Genomic DNA, 21,504 nt, shown 5'->3' with positions numbered 1-21,504 from the left:
CAATTTACATAGCGTGCCACTCTTAGATACATAGATAATAGGGGCCACTACATCTAAATCCTAACAGACTTCAATTCAAAGTAGACAAAAAAAAAACATAATAAAACCTAACTACGTGAAACTTATGGTATTCCTCTATTAGGCAAATTAGTATATTAATATATTATGTATTAGGCTAAGTATTGTTAATATATTTAATTCTATATTCCTTCAATTAAAGCCAGTTGAAACATCTCCAGAATTTTAGAATTTTAATGATAAAGAAATAAGCAACAGCAAACTAAACCAAACTATATAATTTACTTAATAATTTCTCTCTAAAGATATAAAATTAATAATAAATAATATGTGCTACAGATTTGTTTATATGAATTTCATAGCCAAATATTGACTGAGCGTTGGTATTAGTGAGAATTATAGCTACCATTAACAGCTCTATATTAGAAATATTCTTAGGTAACTCAAAGCTTAATAAGTTTATCTTCATACCAAATCAAATCAAATCAAAAATCATTTATTTCAAGTAGGCTCAGTTTACAAGCACTTTTGACACGTCAGTTGACTATTTGTAAAGATTCTATTATCTTCTATATTCTATATTCTTCTATTATCCCCTAAAATATATCATTTCATAATTATATTTTCTACTTTCATGGAATATTAGTTGGAAAGAATTGGAAAAAAGACATGAACATACATAATATTTCCTGTGAATGAAGATCTATAAGTACTGTAGTATTTAATGTAGTACTGTAATATTTGAAGCCCATTTAATTACATAAGTTTTCAATGTATGCACAAGTACTACACTAATAAAATAATTTAAAAGACTAGTCTATACAGAACTACATAATATATTATATTAAATTGTATATATCTTTAATCCCATTTAGATTTCTTCTTCTCAAATATTTCTTTGCCATCTTTATCTATGGCTGAATAATATCCCATTGCTTCATATTTCTGTCTCATGTAGGCAATATATCCAAGAGCAATACCAAAACATGTAAGTCCTATGCTCATTATCACAATATTCTGAAAATAAAATATACACATAAAAATACTGAACAAATATTTGAACACTACACTCTAATATAAGCTAAAGTCACAATAGTGTAATGCAATGAAAAAGAGAAAGCAAAAATAATAAGATTTTTGTTTAAATGTGTTTTATTATATAAATCAGTATGTGATCAAAAATAATGCCATCTATGTGTATTAATTTATAGTTTAGTAGTAGAATAATTAAAATTTCAGCCAAATTGATTCAGTAGTTACTTTGTGAAGGAGACACATGCAGTTGATTTATTAAACACACAACCATTTGCCTTAATATTAGTGTCATAAAATAAATATTGTGTATTTATTTAGGCATTTTTAAGCTTTCTATTTCTACGCCACTGTTATTATGCTTTAAGTTACAACATGTTATATAACTTAATAAATTAAATAGTATACACACAGGCTTTGCATAAAGTTCAAAGTTAACAACTCTGAATGCAGTTGTAGATCTCATTGAGCGGATTCCGTCCCCAGGCTTTTCTTTGGAATTACTTTTACTGTTATCACTGCTAGTGCTAGACATTTTGTTTTAATTTACAGGGTGTCAGCCTGGCCAAGTATTTAATAAATTGTTTTAGGTACTTCTTTAATATATCTGAAAATTAAAATTAAATATTATTAGAATTATAAGTAGTAAATATAAGCTTCTAGTATTTAATATTTATATTGTGGAATTATTATAGTATAAACCTAACCATTTCTTCCTCATGCCTTGTATTAAAGAATGGTTTTTTAAGTCTGTTTTATCGAATATTATAAATTGTATGTTATGTTTAAAGTTTGTATTTATACTACATTATTAAATATTTCAAGCGTCAAACAAGAATAAAATAATAACCATCAAATTAAAATTAAAAATATTGACTTTTGAAGTTGTAACTTTGTTTTTGATTTTTTTGAATTTGAGTTTGACACACACACAGATCACTATAGGTTTGACAGTTTGACTCGACTTTGACATGACAAAAACAAAATGCTGACCACAGATGTCAAATGACCACGAATACGAAATGACAATTGACAAACACTTCTTTTTTTTAACTTGCAACGGCTTTGAATTCTAATCTTGTTCCTTTAGACGACAGTTTATAAAATAGTACGCATGGGCAAAAAAATAGTAGACGAAATAGATAACATGGATAACATCCTTCACATTAATATCTTCTGAGCCGAATACTTTGTCTGTGATAGAATTCGCCACAGATTACAGAGTGTGGACTGAAAACGCAGACCAATGACTAAAAATTATAAGCCACCACAGACTAGATTTTCATGACGCCAAGTTGGCTTGGCATTTGGCAGGTGGGTTAGTTTTGTACCTAATTGTCAAAAAGCTTGGTATTTTCTATAATTATTAGAAAAATGTTGCATTTCGCCGCATAATAATTTGTTATATTTCAATGTTTATTTGTTTTACGATAAGCCAGTGCATCAATTTCCCTTGAAATGGAGTCTGACTCTGCACTTCACGGTGATATTCCCGATGGCGCGGAAATGTCCCCTTTGGTTGAAAACCAAGCAGAAACAGTCGGCGAAATCGGCGATAACAATATAGTACCAGACGAATCGGAAGGTGTTCAAACTACAGAAGATGCAGGTTCGTTAAGAATGCTCCTTTCACTAAGGTTCATTACACTTTCAAATTACGCTTTCGTTACAGTACTTTGTTCTAATTTAATATTAAATGTAAAGGTTGCGTCTACTTTCTATACCATTTTCATAGCCTCGTGTATATTGATCTACAAAAGTATGTTAGTATATAATTATTAGATTGTTTATATATTTTCTTTCATAGAATTTCGTAAAATCTTATATAAAATGTTCTTTCAGCAACAAATGGAGGTGCTCCAACTAGTAGCAGTGATGTTCTTGACCTAGAACCTATAGCAGATCTGCCTGATAATGAAGAACAGCAAGCTGATCCAGGTATGACTATGTCAAACAATGATTTAAGAATTTAATTAATTTAGCTTAACTCAATTTTGTATCTCTCAACATCAACATTACATATCTTCAACATCTCCATTTAAATTTAATATCCCACATAAGCTTTGGGTTATCAACTTTATTTGATTTTTGATGCTTAGTTAACTTTGTTCTTTCAATTATGTTGTTTAGAAAAGCACTTAGGATTTAATAAAATGCATACATGTTTCTTGGCTTTAATAGATATTAATTTTTAATTATTCTTTAATTTATTCAGTATTGTAATGTTTTAAGTATTAGGTGGCCCAGCAAACTTTGTCATATAATGACAAATGTCAATAAATTGATTATGACACACAGCGAAAACTCACGTGATACAATATCTAGAGTATGCCCAACTGGTTTTGAACCCATACATGGCCCGTTTCTCATGAGTTGGATCTTGCAATCGATTTAGATCATGCTGTCTTGACCTTCGATTTAGATCATGCTGTGTTGTAAGAACCAGCTTGTGACTAAGGGTCCCGTATGGGTTTGAAACTAGTTGGCCATACTCCGACATTGTATCACGCTAGTTTGATCTGTGTTTTATTATCAATTAATATGAATATCACTCACCATAGTTTAAATTCTACAATTGTCATATAAATTTATTTCATGCAAAATCACTGTTAAAACAATAGGGTGATGGTAGAAGGGTGAAAAACACTGACCCATTTTCATACCTACCATTTATAAGAAGGTGATGAAACAGGCTCCAAGTGTTGTTATAATGAAGTTAAAATTAATTAATTACCAGATGCAGAAGAGGAAATGGACATAGATGAAACTACTCCAGGTACTGTTGGTGATGAGTCTGCCTACATTGGAGATAACTGCCTCTCAACTCCAGTAAGTAAATAAGTTTCATTTATTTAGTACTAGCATACGCCTGCGACTTCATCTGTGTGGAAATCAATGTAAATTTCACCACCTTAGGGGTTGAATTTTAAAAATTCTTGAATCACATTATTTTTTGTTATGATTCATGAACAAATTTTTAAAACTGAAACTCTAAAAATTAAGGTCTTCCTCTACAAACTTTCAACCCCTATTTCGCCCTCTTCTATTTTTATTTTAGAGTCAAAAGTACCCAATGTTTTGCTCCAAGATTCCATTTATCATTCCAAAATTCATCTTGGTCGGTTCAGCTGTTTAACAGACCAACAGACTTACTTTGGTATTTATAATACTAATATTATAAATACCAAAGTAAGTCTGTCGTCAAACTATATTATACATTTAATTGAGGTGAATGAGTCAAATAAAACAAATTTTTGAATTTTTTATGTGAAATGTCATGAAACAATGTCTATCCTATGTCAAATCATCCAAATCTGCGTTCACCTTTAATATAAAGAATCCTAAAATTTGTTTTGACCGACTTGTTCAGCAGATAAGTGTGCATTAATCTTAAAATTGAATGAATTACACAAAAGAAACTCCTGTGTTCTGAAGAAAACTGTTCCTTAATCCATTGTTCAACAGGCAGAAACTGAAGATAACTCTCTGCAAGAGGACAACCAACTGGAGCCTTTACTGAAAGAGCAGGGGTTAGAAGAGGGAGAGGGGATTGAGGGGACGCATGAGGAGTCTCCAGACCAGTCTATAAGCTCTGCCATGCCCATTGAAGGAGATGGTGCACCATTGATACAAGACGGTAAGTTACTTGTTGGGTTTTGTAAAGGGATTCCATTTGAATGTTAGTTGTTAAATATCTTATCATACTATGCATTTTTATACAATTAAAAAAATTGTCATCATCCATATCATGGGAACACTATTAGATACTGTAACTATTAACTATATACATGTGGATGTCCTATAGCAAGGCAACTTTGCTTATTACAGTAATTGTTTAAAAATAAATAAAAATAGCCTTTAGTCACTGACTGCTTATTGTACAGGGTGTTGTGGAGTATTTCCCTTAACTTCAAGGTGTTGACAAGACCACTTATAGTTTTTTTAATTATAAAAAACTTTTTATGTTTTCATACAAAATAATTCAATTAATTCCGACTATCCATGTAACCTGTATCTATCCTTGCATTTTAAAATATGTAATCATAGTGGTATGACTGTCGATATCGACGCGATATTTCAATTGACAGTGACACTCCTCATTTAACTATTAAACTACTTCATGATATTTATGCAATAAATAAGTTTGGCTAGGTCATAATATAAGGATGTGATATAACAGACTCAATTTAAGATCTACTTACAAAAGAAATATTTTTTAGTCTGAAAATATTCATTGTAGAACACTTGCTCCTTAGACATTTTTAATTAATTTTCCTTAAAGAATATAACTCTAGAGTTATGGGAAATACTCCCGAGCACCCTGTATAATATAATTATAACTTAATACTCCTCAATTTATTAAACTAGTACCAAAGTAATAAATGTACCGAATAGTCACATCACAGGTACTATACAGTAGTTGTTTAACATCCTATCTTTGTGTTGTTGCAGAAGAGTCAAGCACAATGGACGAAGACATGGGCGGAGGTGAAGGTGTGGCTAGCAGTGATGATGTCAACGACATCAGCAGTGCAGCACAAGAAGTCCTTAGTACAGGCATCAGGTTGGTATATGATTATACGTAGAATACTATGATGTCGTGAACACTTATCATCGTGTGAGGCTGTGGTCAAGGGCTAACTTGTCTATACATATATGTTTTAATTGATTATGGAACACGGCTAAAACTCACATGATAATATGGTCGAAGTATGCCCGACTATGACTACGAATGAGCTGGTTCTATGCTCATGACTAAGGGCCCTGTATGGGTTTAACACTAGTCGGGCATACTCCGACCTTATATCACGTGAGTTTTAGCCGTGTTTTATAATCAATTAATATGAATAACACTCACAAGAGCTTAAATTCTAAAATTCCATTGTTTGTTTGTTTGAATGTAATGAATAGGCTCTGAAACTTCAGACTTTCTGAAACTGATTTGAAAATTCTTTCACTTTTGGGAAGCTACATTATCCCTGACTACTATAGGCTTTATTATATTTTCATATTTGTGACATGAATTTAGTCGATCGATCGCTTCCATCTTAGATTACATCATCACTTACCATCAGGTGTGATTGTAGTCCAGGGCTAACTAGTGAAGAACATAAAAAAAGCAGAACTACAAGTTTAAACTTGATGTTTTAAAGAATAAGCCTTCTTAAATTAACCAAATTCTCTTTTTGGTTTCATGTTTAGTTTTATAAAAGTTTACTAGAGAAACTCTTAAAAACCATTTAAGAAAATAATTTTGAACATTACACAGTTTGTTGACTGTTGTGGTAGCTTTCTACCTTTCAAAAAGCTCAGTATTTCACCTGAATCTCATAATCTAAAGCCGTATAGGCTTCTTCTTTATGGTTTCTGGGCCGTTTCCGCACTTAGCCATTTGATTGGCCGTTGTGCGTGCCGTATAGGCTTATCACTGGACAAAATACATTTGTTTTTTTTTTGTTTGATTTTTATGTAATACTGAAACTAAACATGCAAATACATTTGTTTGTTTAGTTCCAGTACTACAGAAATAAGTGCAGACATATCCAGTAGTGGACAAAGCGAAGCGGCGCTTATCTCGTCCACAGCAAACGGCCCAGCAGTGTTGCACTCCTTCTCCGTACTGCCGCAAGTGCAACCGACAAATGAGTAAGTTAAACCAGAATCGAAAATATTACAACAAATATATTTAACAAATCGAAAATGTTGCAGTCTCTTTTGTTTCATCGCAACATTTTTGATTTGTCCATTATTTGTCAATAATAATGTCTTTTTCTCTTGAGATATCTCTGATATCTGATAAACATGAGAAAAGGGAATGCCTTCTGTCTATTTTGAAATAGTAATAGTTGAAGAAACCAATGCCAATATTCAATGTTGTGTGTTAAGTAGAATACCATGGTTTACACAGATCAACATTCACTTATTAAATTCAGAAAAGATCTGCCTTCCCTCAAGAATTGTTAGGGATGTAATGTTTATTTTAATCAAAATTCTTGTGCACACAGATGCAACTAACATATTGAGTGTGATGCATTGTCCTGGCCGGACAATATGTTCATAGTTTTTAGGCCTCAATATTATAAGCCAATTTGATGGTCCACTACGTGGCCAGGTGTAGGAGAGGGGATTGGGAGAATAAATCTCACCACTCTGCTGCATTGCAGGTTGGTGAGAAGCCTCACCTTTAACATATTGTAATTTAAGCTGTAAGTTGCAACGAAACCCTTTTTTTTAACACGCTTATATTAATTTAATTTTGCACACGTTCTGAGTTCTGATGACAATACACAACTAGCTAAGAAACGTCATTACAAATCCAATATGGCGACCTACCCAAGATGGTGGACTGGCTGTTTAAAAAAATTCACCCCCATGATATGGATATCAAATGAAAGGGTTTGCTGTCAGGAATACGAAAAAAAATAGTCACGTGACTATTTAGGCTATTTGAACTGCACCCCTATAATATGGGTATCAAGCGTGTTTTTTAGTTTTTTTTTACATTATATAGGCGCTTAGCTGCAATCATGCTGGACTGTAAGCGATAATGCAGTCTATGGTGGAACACACTTGCCTAGAAGATGTCTATTCACTCTTGACTTGAATATATCCAAGTTGTAGGTGTTAGGGAAAACGGAAGCTGGAAGAGTATTCTATAAACTTTGCAGTGCGGATGAGGAACAAAGAGCTGAAATGCTTAAAAGATCTAAGGCATTCCATGGATTCATGGGTGCCGGGTCCATCGCGTGGTAAACAGAAAAACTCCGAGCAGAGTCTCGAACTTGTGACTACAGGAAGTAGGGTTAAAGAAAGGGCCATCAACTACGTAATGCTTGTAAACGGAGCCTACTTGATATAAATGTTTTTTTTTTTGAGCTCTGTCCCAAAGAGCTCTACTACTACTATATAAGAATAAGGTGTTTGTTCAGGTTCAATGACGCAGATACTTCTGAGATGGAAGGTGCAGCAGACACGATGCCTTCTGTGAGCGAGTCGATGCCTCTGCTCACTATGACTGCTAATGGGTCTGCATTGCTTTCACCCAATTTGCTTCAAGGTTAGATTTATTTTATCTAAATGTTATGTAATATGTTTTTAGTTATATATACGATTTAGTGCTTAATCTTAGTAGCTTGATCTCAACCATGTGGTGCTTCTTTAGATGCAGCATATAAATAGTTAGGCTAAGTAGCTCCATGATAAAAAAGGCAAGAGTCGGCATCCATAAAGGACTGTAAATTTTATAGCGTTATAGAGAGTGGTCATTTTATGGACAGAAGAAAAATGTATGAGTAATGTAAAATATGTAAAATTTTCGTCAATATAGTAAACATGGCTAGTAAAAGAAAAAGAAAATCAAAAACAATTTCTTTTACTAGCCATGTTTACTATTAGAAAGTTTGTGAGCAACTAAGAATATGATAACATATTAAGTCCATGACTTCTACTTATTAGTCATGGTCAACAACAGTCTACACGTGCCATCCCAATTTGTAAACAAAAGAACGAATTTCTTAGAAAGTGTTTTTGTGCACGATGCCGACAGTCGAATTTATTACAGGCTAGGATAATAAAACGACAAAAAGAACGTAGACAGCTTTTTGGTATTTGTTTGGTTTGTTAATTGGTTTTCACTAATTTTGGCAACTAATTGTCGTTATAGAGAGCGACTGTAACACTATATAGAATGTATTATAGTATAGAAATCAAGCTAAACCAATCAAAGCCATGTGATGTCGACGCTATAACTAGTTTGACGTTACATTAAGTTAACACTGAAATTAGATTTTACTAACTCTATTGTTTGCATACATAAAGTGATGATGATATTGTGTCCAGGCATATTCCAAAGCGAGGAGGGCGGGGCGGCAAGCGTGTCGTCCTCGGGCGCAGAAGGCGCGGGCGGGGAGGCGGGCGCGGGGGAGGGCGACGGCGCGGTGAGCAGCTCGGGCCCCGCCGCCGCCGGCTCCAACGGTGCGCCGTCCATACCGCCCACAGACGCAGCGCACGCGCTCGCCACGCTGGCCAGCGCCGCGCTGCACCACCAACACGAGCAGGTGAGGCCCCACGAGCTCCTCACTAGTGTTCAAGAGCTCCGTGTGAGTCGGAGGGACAGGGACTAATATGTACTTTTAGCAGACCTCAAAGTGGATTACAAAATAAGAAAGCCAATGTCGAACATAGGTTATGATTCACAATATTTGTCAGGACAACTTAATTAACAAATCAAACTGTAACCATAATAAGACCCTAGCATAGAATGATCTTGAGTGAAGTCACGCACTTGTGAACGTTGAGTGTACGGTTGAAGACGTCTTTGATAGTTAACCAAACAAGTAATGTGGTCGGCCCGAACGTCACACTGAAGGAAAACGATCTCCTTATATCGCAAGTCGTTCCCGCCAACTGATCGGTACCCCTCTCTAAATCCCTACTCTTTACGAAACAAGTCGCGCCACCTAGCGTCGTCATATCCGTCCCAGACTACTATTTCCAACAGTACAATATTCTATGTTTGTCTTTACACTGTACACACACACACACACACACACACACACACACACACACACACACACACACACACACACACACACACACACACACACACACACACACAGACACAGACACACACACACACACACACACACACTGGAATTCAGTGCTGAAATGGCGACCCCACACGGGACAGTGCAGTATTGTCTATGTCCATATTGGACATAGACAATACTGCACTTTCCCGTGTGGGGTCTATGGACATATATCCGCTGTTAATAATGATGATGAAGATCGCTACAGAGACGATATTTCTTCGCTATTAGTCGACAGTGAATGTCTTGTTTCGAGATGCATCACGTATTGCATCACACTGGGGTGAAATACATTTGCGACACATTTTGACACATGCGATTTGTCCATGGTGATGTTTTACAGAAGTGGGGGGAGGGACTTTGAAGGGGGATTGTTAATTTTTCGGTTCTGCCACCCATCATGACAGCTCATTTGTTTATGCCTGAAAATCAGTCACATACTCTACCATATACAGAACAGGTATTAGGTTTCAGCAACTATCGAAATCTACAGGTCTTTGGGAGGTCTGCATGCTCTATAATATTGTTAATAAAGCTTTCTTTATACACTCTAATACAAAAAGCCAAAAGTAGAGCGGTCTGATGCTGCTTAAAAGAGGCCTATCCATATATATAGAGCCTATATAGAGTCCAGCAGTGGATGCATTGTGGCTGATGATGATGATAATGATGAATGAAATAATGTATTATATATTTATTAATTTGTTTCTGTTACAGGCGGAACCTGAGGATCCAAAGCCTCAAAACGATGAAGATGCATGGTATACTGTGGGCTTTGTAAAAGGAACTACATTTACGGTGAGATATCACACTAATATGACATTATTTTAATACTTGTCCTTGAATTGTTGCTTGCTTGCATTTACCGGCAACTTAAGTACATATTGCTGACATTGCAAATATTTCTATCTCTACTTGAGAAGATATTAAACTAATATTATAACTTTGATTTAAGTTTAAATTGTGTGCCAAAAAAACATTGAACAAAACTAGATTTGTGGATAAATTAACTATTAATTTTCAGGTACACAATTACATATCAGACCCAAATGTGGATTTGTCGAACCTGTCACTGGACAATTTACAAGACTTAGCAAATTTACCCACCTCACCACTGGAACACGGCACGGCGTACAAATTCAGGATTGCAGCCATTAACTCGTGCGGTCGAGGAGAATTTAGTGAGGTGAGGGATTAATATACTTAATAATATTAATAAATTGTTTATTCAGTCAAAAATAAATTACAATCAGTTCTAACTATACTATAGCCGTACTCTATGTTTACCAACAAACAAATTAAAAATGAGAGTATAAATCGCTAGTAATTTGACATCTAATAATAATAACTTGTTCTAAATCTAAAAAATTACCAATTGAACATAGACTCGAATTGAGAACCTTCTTCTTTTTTTAAAGTCGGTTAAAAAGGACGCACAATCATGTAGAAAATTTCACTTAAACACTTTTTTTTCACTTTGTGGGGACGTTTTTTGGTCGCTGATTGTGCATCCACTTTTTAATAGGAGATCGATAGTTGTAACAAACAAAACTGACAAATAATCATACATATTTAGCTGGTGGGTGTTTTCGGCCGTGGCTAATTACGACCCTACCGACAAAGACGTACCGCTAAGCGATTTAGCGTTCCGGTACGATGTCGTGTAGAAACTGATAGGAGAGTGGATTTTCATCCTCTTCCTAACAAGTTAGCCCGCTTCCATCTTAGATTACATCATCACTTACAATCGGGTGAGATTGTAGTCAAGGGCTAACTTGTAAAGAATAAAAAAAAACGTATCTCATTTATAATGGAACAGGAATCAGCGTTCAAGACGTGCCTGCCCGGCTTCCCCGGTGCACCGTCCGCTATCAAGATCAGCAAGTCTGTGGAGGGCGCGCACCTCTCGTGGGAGCCTCCGCAGGTGGCCGCCGAGGGCATCTTCGAGTACTCCGTGTACCTCGCCGTGCGCTCCAACACACAACCCAAGGTAGGTGTACCCATATAGAGCCATATAGAGGGGACGTCTGATGAGACTTGACGGGTGATCAGTACTAACTAGTGAGTTAGGGACCATTCCACCTAATTCCCGTGGTATAGGACACAGGTTCACTGGTGTCTCGATAGTGTTCCTCCCTCAAACCTTCCTGTATAGTGCAACACAAGAGTAGAAAATAAATGAGGGTGCTGTAACAGACAACAACATATAAATCTATATATATAAAAATGAATTGCTGTTCGTTAGTCTCGCTAAAACTCAAGAACGGCTTAACGGATTTATCTTATTTTGGTCTTGAAATGTTCGTAGAGGTATAGGGAAGGTTTAAAAGGTGAGAAAAAATCAAATAATTTCCGGGAAAACCCTAAAAACTGCCCTTTTCTATTTCCCATACAAACGTTTAAGAGTCAAGCGGTAGGGGTAGGGTAGGGGTAGAGGTATAGAAGGGTAGAGTAGGGATAGAGAATAGTGCACTTATGTCAAAACGAAGCTTGACCGGGTCCGCTAGTAAAAATATAAATATACTAGCGGACCCGGTCAAGCTTCGCTTTCCTACTCTACCCCTAACCTACTTGTATACCTCAGATATACGAAGTATCACATCAGACATGACAGTAAGAAGGGCAGTCCTTGCAAGTAGCGGTTATGAGTATATACAACCCACATTCAATTACTTATTACTTATTAGTTATATTTAGAAAACGCAGGTAAAACTTTAATTTTGCAATTATATTTTGACGTCTGTAATTTTAACACATCACACTGACATTGACGAGAGATAGATCTGTCAAAGATTATTAATCAAAGTCAAAATGACAGTTTGTCTAAGTTTATACCACAGATGTTTCTATATTTTTATAAATCCTCTGGGACTAAAATAGACAATCATGTTCTTACTTTAGTTTGCTGTAAATTGTAAGATTGTAGATCTGTTTGTAGTTCTGAATGTTTTTGTACTAGCTTAGTTTATTTTTATTTGTAATTTTGCTGTAACTGATTTTTTTTTTCTCTTGTACTTTAATATACTTTGTTTCTCTTTTTATTTTTGTAAATCTGTGTAAATGTATATATTTCCTGTATATCTTTATTTGGCTGCTGGCGGTTTAGGATAAATAGGTGCATTTTTTTAGCATTTTTAGACACTTATCATAATTTATTTATTATTATTATAACTATTTTATATATAAATATTTTTGTATTTGTTTAATATTTTTAATTATGTCATGTACCAGTTTAGATAGTGATATATTTTTGTCTATGTCGTCTAGTGATAATAGTTTCCACAGTACATCTTTCCTTCCACTCGATGAAACCCTTGATTCTCACTTCTCGGATTGCCAGAAAAACTTTAATGTTATCCACATTAATGCACAAAGTATCCCGGCTCATTATTCTGATAGGCTTGCGTCTTTTGATTCCCGTAATATTCATGCCATTCTTGTTTCAGAATCGTGGCTTAAATCTTGTTTACCATCAACGTCCTACTCGTTGCCGGGTTTTAGGCTTATACGCAATGACCGCGTGGGTAAGGGTGGTGGTGGAGTGGCGATCTACTTGCGGTCTTATATTTCTTTCTCTATTGTTGATTCGTCTCCACAACCTCCTTCACCTGATGCGGCTGAGCACCTGCTGCTAGAAGTTTTCCTATCGCAAACAAAAATTCTTCTTGGCGTGTTCTATTGTCCACCATCTGTTTCTAATTACTTTTACTCATTTGAAACTTTACTGGAACAAGTAGTCCCCTTGTATAGTCACAGCATAATTCTGGGGGATTTAAATACATGCCTAATTAAAGATGACTATCGCAGTAAGAAGTTAATGACTGCAGTTGAATCATGTAGTTTATCTGTCCTGCCACTTACTGCTACACATTATTCTCCTGGTTGTACTCCATCTCTTCTTGACCTTATTATTGTGTCTTCTCCTGATTTCGTCTTCAAGCATGGTCAATGTCCAGCTGAAGCATTTTCGTATCATGATTTGATTTATCTTTCCTATAAATTACGTCCTCCTAAGGCAAAATCGAGAATACTTCTGCAGCGTAACTTTGCTGGAATTGATAAAAATCGCCTTTGTGATGATGCTACGAATTTGGATTGGTCTGTTATTGCAGATGCAGATTCAGTTGATTGCAAGGTAGACTTATTTAATACCCTAATAACTCAGCTCTATGACGTGCATGCTCCGGTAAGGCCGATTAAAATGAAACACCTACCTGCTCCTTGGCTTTCTGATGATATAAAAATTTATATGAACAAAAAGAATTCTGCAAAATATAAATATAAAACAACTGACTCTGAAGCGAATCGTCTTAAATATCATAAGGCTTGGAATCGCTGTAATACATTATGTAGAGATGCACAACGACGCCACATTTTTAAATCAGTAGAAAATGGCAATTCTGCCAAAACTTGGAAATTTCTAGAATCTCTTGGAGTTGGTAAATCTTCCCCTAATAATCCTATCAATATTGATATCGAACATCTGAATAAACATTTTGCTACTTCCGATACGATTGATAGTATTGATAAAGAACATACACTTAACATTCTTTCTTCTGCTTCAACTCCTAATCATTTACCCTTTTTCTTTGAGTCTTTCACTGAATGTGATGTTAAAAAGAGCATTTTATCGATCGTCTCAAATGCTGTCGGTTCTGATGACATGAGCCGTAATATGATCATTCCCATCATTGATATTGTTATCCCAGTTCTTACCCATATCCTAAATTATTCCATCCACTCCAGTAAATTTCCTGAGGCATGGAAGAGTGCTCAAATTATTCCATTACCTAAAAAAATTACCCCTAATTCCTTCTCAGACTTTCGACCTATTTCAATTTTGCCTTTTCTGTCAAAAGTCCTTGAAAAATTGGTTTTCCGACAGTTGAGTCTTTTTCTTAGCAAGCATTCCATTCTAAGTCCCTTTCAATCCGGTTTTCGCCCTGGTCATAGTACGGTCACAGCTTTAGCAAAAGTTACTGATGATATCCGCTGGGCGATGGATAATAGACAACTCACAGTCTTAGTTCTGCTAGATTTTAGTAATGCTTTTAACACTGTTGACTATGACATTTTGTTGGGTTTATTATGCTCTCTTAACATATCTCCATCGGTGGTTGACTGGTTTCGGAGTTACCTCAATGGCCGTAAACAGCGTATTCGCGTTCACGATTCTTTCTCATCTTGGTGTGATGTTTCGGCCGGGGTACCTCAGGGTGGCGTGTTATCTCCTTTACTCTTTTCCATATTCATTAATTCTATCACTCAATGTTTCACTTCTCTCTACCATATGTATGCAGATGATGTGCAAATATATCGCTCGTCAACTCTTGAGAACCTTGGCTCTGCTGTGTCTGCTATTAATAAAGATCTAAATGCAATTTCAGTATGGAGCAAACAGTATGGGCTTAAGGTTAACCCTATTAAATCAAAAACAATTATTATTGGCAGTCCTAGTCTAATCTCAAGAGTTGTTTGGGGCGACGTACCACCTATTATTTACAACGGTGTCATGATACCGTATTGTGATTCGGTTAAAAACCTAGGAGTTGTTATGGACAAGGAATTATCGTGGTGCATGCATATCAAGGAGTTGAGTAGGAGGACGTTTGCGACGTTGAGTTCGTTACGACGTCTACGTTCTCTTCTTCCAATTCCTACCAAAGTTATGTTAGCAAATTCTCTCCTACTCTCTGTTCTCGATTATGCGGACGCAAGCTATCCCAGTTTGACTGAGGACTATCTTAATAAACTTGAGCGACTTCAAAATGTTGCAATTCGGTTTATATTTAGCCTTCGCAAATATGACCATATATCTGAATTTCGTCAGAAACTCAAGTGGCTTCCTATTCGCCGTCGCCGGGATCTGCATGTACTTTCTCTTCTGTACTGTGTGCTCTTTAATCCAAAATATCCTCCTTATCTTAAGGAGAAATTCACATTTCTGGGAGTGCAATCAGAGCTAAGAACATGTCGTGCTCTTACTCTGTGTATGCCGTTCCATAGGAGTAAATTTTATAAGTGTTCATTTGTTGTTCGTGCTATTAAGCTATGGAATGCACTCCCAGTCGACATTTGGAAATCCAAATCCCTTGATATGTTTAAAAAATCCGTTAAGACATATTATCTTAGTCACTAGTTACATATTTTATTTTATTAGAATATTTATCATACGACATAACGATATATTTATATATTAGTTTATTTTATGATATTTATAATTATTATATAATTTGTGTATTATGGTTTATGTATTAGTGTGTAGTTATTTGTATGTATGTATATGTACAATATTATTACGTACACACCACCTACAGTTGTCCTAATAAGTTCCTAAGCCTAAGGTTGCCTGGAAGAGATCGCTACTAAGCGATAAGGCCGCCTTTTGTATTCTACTTTTTCTTGTGTTTCTGTTTTGCTTGTTTTCTTTTATTTTTGTGGTGTACAAATAAAGTGTATTAAATAAAATTCATGGGTGGATCGCGCGCAAAGCCGTAAACACGCCGCAGAAAGACCAATATGTTTGGATAGCATTCCATCCTCGAAGTCCTCGATCGATTAAACACAATCCCCTTCTTAGCTCTGTTGTTCACCCAGCCCAGCCAAATTTGATATGATCCTACTACAGTCGAAAACCTCAGCCTAAGTTCTAAACTAGAACAGGTATCCGCCCGTTCTAGTTTAGAACTTAGGCAGAGGTTTTAGTACAGAATATAGAGAAATTTTGCAATAACTTCTTATAAACCTTGGCCTCGCTAGAACTTCTTAGTTTGTAGTGCATTTTCCAGCGTGCTTAGCTCTGAAAATTCACACAAGAACGTGGAGTGCGAGTGAATGTGGAAAGCAATAGTGAATAGGCATCTTCTAGGAAAGCGTGCTTCAACTTAGACCGCATTAATGCTTACCATCAGGCTTAATTGTAGTCAAGCGCTGGCCTATATTGCATTAAAAAAAAAAGAAATAGTGAGCTTACACAGTGGGTTTGTTCCCCAGGAGGCGTCCAAGTCGCAGCTGGCGTTCGTGCGCGTGTACTGCGGCAAGGCCAACACGTGCGTGGTGCCGCAGGCGTCGCTGAGCGCGGCGCACGTGGACTCGTCCACCAAGCCCGCCATCATCTTCCGCATCGCCGCGCGCAACGACAAGGGCTACGGGCCCGCCACGCAAGTCAGGTGGCTGCAAGGTGAGCGCTTGTGCTGTTGTGCCTGTAGCGATGTTCGGGAGATACTGCGGCAAGTCAACACGTGCGTGGTGCCGCAGGCGTCGCTGAGCGCGGCGCACGTGGACTCGTCCACCAAGCCCGCCATCATCTTCCGCATCGCCGCGCGCAACGACAAGGGCTACGGGCCCGCCACGCAAGTCAGGTGGCTGCAAGGTGAGCGCTTGTGCTGTTGTGCCTGTAGCGATGTTCGGGAGATACTGCGGCAAGTCAACACGTGCGTGGTGCCGCAGGCGTCGCTGAGCGCGGCGCACGTGGACTCGTCCACCAAGCCCGCCATCATCTTCCGCATCGCCGCGCGCAACGACAAGGGCTACGGGCCCGCCACGCAAGTCCTGCAAGGTGGCTGCAAGGTGAGCGCTTGTGCTGTTGTGCCTGTAGCGATGTTCGGGAGATACTGCGGCAAGTCAACACGTGCGTGGTGCCGCAGGCGTCGCTGAGCGCGGCGCACGTGGACTCGTCCACCAAACCCGCCATCATCTTCCGCATCGCCGCGCGCAACGACAAGGGCTACGGGCCCGCCACGCAAGTCCTGCAAGGTGGCTGCAAGGTGAGCGCTTGTGCTGTTGTGCCTGTAGCGATGTTCGGGAGATACTGCGGCAAGTCAACACGTGCGTGGTGCCGCAGGCGTCGCTGAGCGCGGCGCACGTGGACTCGTCCACCAAGCCCGCCATCATCTTCCGCATCGCCGCGCGCAACGACAAGGGCTACGGGCCCGCCACGCAAGTCAGGTGGCTGCAAGGTGAGCGCTTGTGCTGTTGTGCCTGTAGCGATGTTCGGGAGATACTGCGGCAAGTCAACACGTGCGTGGTGCCGCAGGCGTCGCTGAGCGCGGCGCACGTGGACTCGTCCACCAAGCCCGCCATCATCTTCCGCATCGCCGCGCGCAACGACAAGGGCTACGGGCCCGCCACGCAAGTCCTGCAAGGTGGCTGCAAGGTGAGCGCTTGTGCTGTTGTGCCTGTAGCGATGTTCGGGAGATACTGCGGCAAGTCAACACGTGCGTGGTGACGAACTTACTTGACACATTCTTTCTCTTTCATTCTTCTCCATATCCTCCTTAAGATTACCATTTCGAATATTATCTGTAGCAAACAGTGGCGTATCTACCGGGGCTAGAGGACCAGGGCCCCTCGAAATCTTAACAGAAAACCTCAAGAGAGAAATTCGAAAGTTAAAGTAATTTATTCTAGTTCCTATGAAAAATATTTGGATATTTAATACTTTTACTGGAAAAAACCTAACCAGTTTAGATAGTACCTATAGCGTGGCAAGTTCGATGATGACACTCCCATGATATGCGGGCGACGGGCGGGGAAGGACTGCGCGGGTGTGATCTCGTGCGCGCGGGGTATCGCTACCCCCCTCCCGGCCCTCGCGGACCATCGGGAGTGTTAATAACGAATTTGCCAAGCTATAGTGGGATCCATTTTTTTATTTGCACCAGGGCCCTTGGTTACATAGCTACACCATTGGTAGCAACTTCTTCAAAACAGCAAGCTCTCAAGATATGATCCGAGTATCTCCGCATGTTCAAATCAGATTTGAGGAGACAGAAGAACCAAAGTCTTTATTTGTTACTTTGGGGCTAGGTATTGTATTGACAAAATTTTTCATTTCATTTGTTTCAGATATAAAATCAACCGGAGTGAAAAGGGCAGGCGAGGGGCGGTTGCCGGGCGCGTCACCTTCAAAACAGCCGAAGCAATTATTGCACTGAATGTTAGTTAAGAGAATATACTAATTCTAATAGTTTACTTGCAGTACATTGATGTATGAAAATGTTCAAATACACTGAGCCTTAGTGTGTTTCCAAGTTAACAAGTATCCAACACCTATGCTGATATAGATCTTTTATTTTCGAAAAAATGTGTATTGACATACAGGCGCGTTTGTGTGTGAAACTAAAGAGGCGACAACAAAGAAACATGTTTATAATTTGGCATTTGTCTATGAGTGGTTACTCTAAATATAGGCCTTATTAGGAGGCTCAATATCACTGAACAGGGGGTGGAGTGAGTTATGCTTTGGTTTTTCTAAAGAAATTAGGAGATCCGTAGAACTAAAGTCACTGACATAACTCAACAAGTCGAAGCTAAAATGGCAATTGGCAGGCCACATAATATAAAGATACTATAGATGTTGGGGTCATAAGGTGCTGGAATGGCGACCCCGCACCGGAAAGCGCATTGTTGGTCGACCCCCCACTAGGTAGACCGAGGACATTAAGTAGGTTGCAGGGAGCAACTGGATGCTGGCAGCTCGAGACTGTTGTGTTTGGAAGTCCATGCAAGAGGCCTATGTCCAGCTGTGGACGTCCATTGGCTGTTAATGATGATTATGTAGTTGCTAAGCAATGGTTTGTTGGTAAACAGGTTTCGATGTATCAGTCTAATATAGTTTAAGAATGTGTTTCTGTTGTGCTGACTTAGTTAGCTTCTTAAGTTTACATACACAAATGCTTGTGTGTTCTCATCTTATAGCTATATCTAAAGGTAGCATTCGATTCTTAGCGACCGCGCCCGGGTCGTACGACCCACTGCTTAGTATGAATTTATATGAAGCAGTAAACAATGGCGGTCTCGGGATTTGTTTAGTGCTCCATATAAATTCATACTAAGCAGTGGGTCGTACGACCCGGTCGCGGTCGCCAAGAACCGAATGTTACCTTAAAGCCAAAATTTAAATACGAGTATAGTAACTATAACTTGGAAACATAATATGTATTATGTAAAGAGCTTCACATGTTGGTGCCAAAAAAAGGACAAATTAAGTGTTTTTCAAATACCGAGTTTGGAAGTTGGGCGGTGTTAGTTTTATCCAAGAAAATAAGTTGACTGTGAACCTGCAATAGTTGCGTGCCTTAGCGAAATTTACCAAAAAGTTGGTATATAAATAATTAGGTATTTTTAATATATTTTTGTAAAATTTTGTGTGTAAAGCCAGTCAGTTCCACCCGTGCAATTCTTTATATTCACTTTGAAACTGCGAATGAATTTAAAGAATCAATGCTTAACTCAAATCTAATAAGGAAACAAAACTTAAATGTTAGTTCTCAGGATCAATTTCTACCTGCTGCTTAGAAAAAGGAAGGAAAGGAATTTTAATACTTTATTAAAGAACATAAATAATATTCTAAAATTTAGTAATAAGTCTAAATCAGAACATTCTGTTTGGGATGGCTTATAAAGGCTACATTGTGTATGCTATCCTGAGCCGCCTGCATCCAGCAAATCCCTGCGACTCGCTTGATGTCGTCAGTCCACCTGGTGAGGGGTCGTCCAACTTCGCTTTCTAGTGCGGGGTCGCCATTCCAGCACCTTGGGATCTCAACGTCCATCGGTTCTTCGAACTATGTGCCCCGCCCATTGCCATTTCAGCTTCGCGACTCGTTGAGCCATATCGGTGACTTTATGTCGCTACAGTATTATACGATCAACCAACCTTGGCACCAACCATGTTGAGCATTGTAGGACCACTGTTACAGCTTTGTGTTACTTTTTTTTGTAGCACATTTTGATCATAGTACACATCACCAGGGGCGTAGCGTGGAATAAACTAGACGTGGATGAAGTTGTATCAGAGAGGCCCAATTTATAGTTTGTAATTTTTTTTAGTAATTGGTAAATAGTTCTTAAAGCGCCTCTAAATTACTGAAGGTCTGCGGTTAGCTTTCAGCTTTGTAAATTTCTCAAGAAGAAGGGGACATTGGCAATAGTTACAGAAAAGAGATTTTAGTAACCGTTTCCAAAAATTTACATCCCATATACACTACTCGTGAAGTTGATCGTAGTTAATCAAATATGATAGTGTTGACACGAACTTCGCTTCGCTACGTTCAACTTCGCTTCGTCTCTATCAGCTTCCGATCGTTGTCAAAGGACTGGAAGCGATCCGAGGTTCGAATAAGAAGCGCCTTGTTACATTACTCGGCTCAGTCCAGGACTTCATCGAAGCGTCGAAGCGAGTAGTGTATTTGAGGCTTTAAACTTTTACGACTGATACTATCAATATGACGATAGCGGTCTTTAAAGATAATTTTAAGCGACAAACTCACAAGGTTTCATGAGGCCCTTTTTAAAGCTTGGCAAGTTGTTGATGACACTCCCATGATATGCGGGCGACATGGAGAGAAGGACTGCGCGGGTGTGAAATCGTGCGCACTGGGCAGTGGCTGGAAGTGGGGTGCATCTGTTGTGGGTTTATCTGTCATCGCTACCCGCCTCCATCGGACATTCGGGAGTGTTACGAACGAATTTGCCAAGCTATAGCGTATGGATGTGGGCAGATGTCCGCTTCACTAACGTCTAGTTACGCTACTGCTTTTTGCTACTTGTATTTTCTGATATAATAATACAAATAGAATTATGATTGGTATCCGTGTCTACTGTCTACGTTCGCTTGTCGACGAATGAAATGTTTTGACAAACAGATTTATTTTTAATATATGTAATAAGTGACTGATAAAATGACGTTGTGTAAGTATCGTAAAATATAGAATAAGTGCAGAATTATAACTGTTATATAAAATACGCATTCAAAGAATAAATACATCATTTTTAAATAAATACATATATTTTTTTGTTAATCTTTGAGGAGGAATATCAGGAGAATTGTTACCCATAGATACTGTAGAGTAGATGGGATGTG

General features: G+C 38.1%; 2 protein-coding genes across 3 annotated transcripts; one reads left to right on the top strand and one right to left on the bottom strand.

The window, feature by feature from the left end:
• Window positions 1–498: 498 nt before the first annotated feature.
• On the bottom strand, window positions 499–2,050 carry LOC112043345 (small integral membrane protein 8). 2 transcript variants are annotated; one of them, XM_052881259.1, is made up of 3 exons: window positions 1,901–2,050; window positions 1,463–1,657; window positions 499–1,035 (listed from the first exon to the last, which is right to left on the bottom strand). In XM_052881259.1, the coding sequence occupies exons 2-3, from the start codon at window positions 1,583–1,585 to the stop codon at window positions 880–882; spliced, it is 279 nt and encodes a 92-aa protein (XP_052737219.1). In that variant the 5' UTR covers window positions 1,586–1,657; window positions 1,901–2,050; the 3' UTR covers window positions 499–879. The 2 variants fall into 2 exon arrangements, with proteins under 2 accessions (XP_052737219.1, XP_023934487.1); XM_024078719.2 differs by having other exon boundaries at window positions 1,758–1,996.
• Window positions 2,051–2,346: 296 nt separating this feature from the next.
• Window positions 2,347–21,424, top strand: LOC112043342 (host cell factor). Its single transcript, XM_052881260.1, has 13 exons — window positions 2,347–2,659; window positions 2,893–2,988; window positions 3,788–3,879; window positions 4,516–4,687; window positions 5,503–5,614; window positions 6,562–6,696; window positions 7,968–8,107; window positions 8,890–9,107; window positions 10,356–10,436; window positions 10,663–10,824; window positions 11,458–11,628; window positions 16,632–16,818; window positions 18,486–21,424. Exons 1-13 carry the CDS (start codon window positions 2,509–2,511, stop codon window positions 18,572–18,574), a joined length of 1,806 nt encoding a protein of 601 aa, XP_052737220.1. The 5' UTR covers window positions 2,347–2,508; the 3' UTR covers window positions 18,575–21,424.
• Window positions 21,425–21,504: the final 80 nt, after the last annotated feature.

Source organism: Bicyclus anynana, chromosome 4, assembly GCF_947172395.1.
Source record: "Bicyclus anynana chromosome 4, ilBicAnyn1.1, whole genome shotgun sequence".
In the NCBI taxonomy this organism is placed as follows: domain Eukaryota; kingdom Metazoa; phylum Arthropoda; class Insecta; order Lepidoptera; family Nymphalidae; genus Bicyclus; species Bicyclus anynana.
The sequence above is the reverse complement of the archived record's forward strand: the minus strand, read 5'-3'. Positions and strand labels throughout refer to the sequence as shown.

Coding starts and splice junctions, on each gene's coding strand:
- LOC112043345 (XM_052881259.1), bottom strand. CDS start 1,585: ATGTCTAGCACTAGCAGTGATAACAGTAAAAGTAATTCCAAAGAAAAG. Junction 1,036..1,462: donor TTGAACTTTATGCAAAGCCT/GTGTGTATACTA, acceptor TTTTATTTTCAG/AATATTGTGATAATGAGCAT.
- LOC112043342 (XM_052881260.1), top strand. CDS start 2,509: ATGGAGTCTGACTCTGCACTTCACGGTGATATTCCCGATGGCGCGGAA. Junction 2,660..2,892: donor TCAAACTACAGAAGATGCAG/GTTCGTTAAGAA, acceptor ATGTTCTTTCAG/CAACAAATGGAGGTGCTCCA. Junction 8,108..8,889: donor TTCACCCAATTTGCTTCAAG/GTTAGATTTATT, acceptor TATTGTGTCCAG/GCATATTCCAAAGCGAGGAG.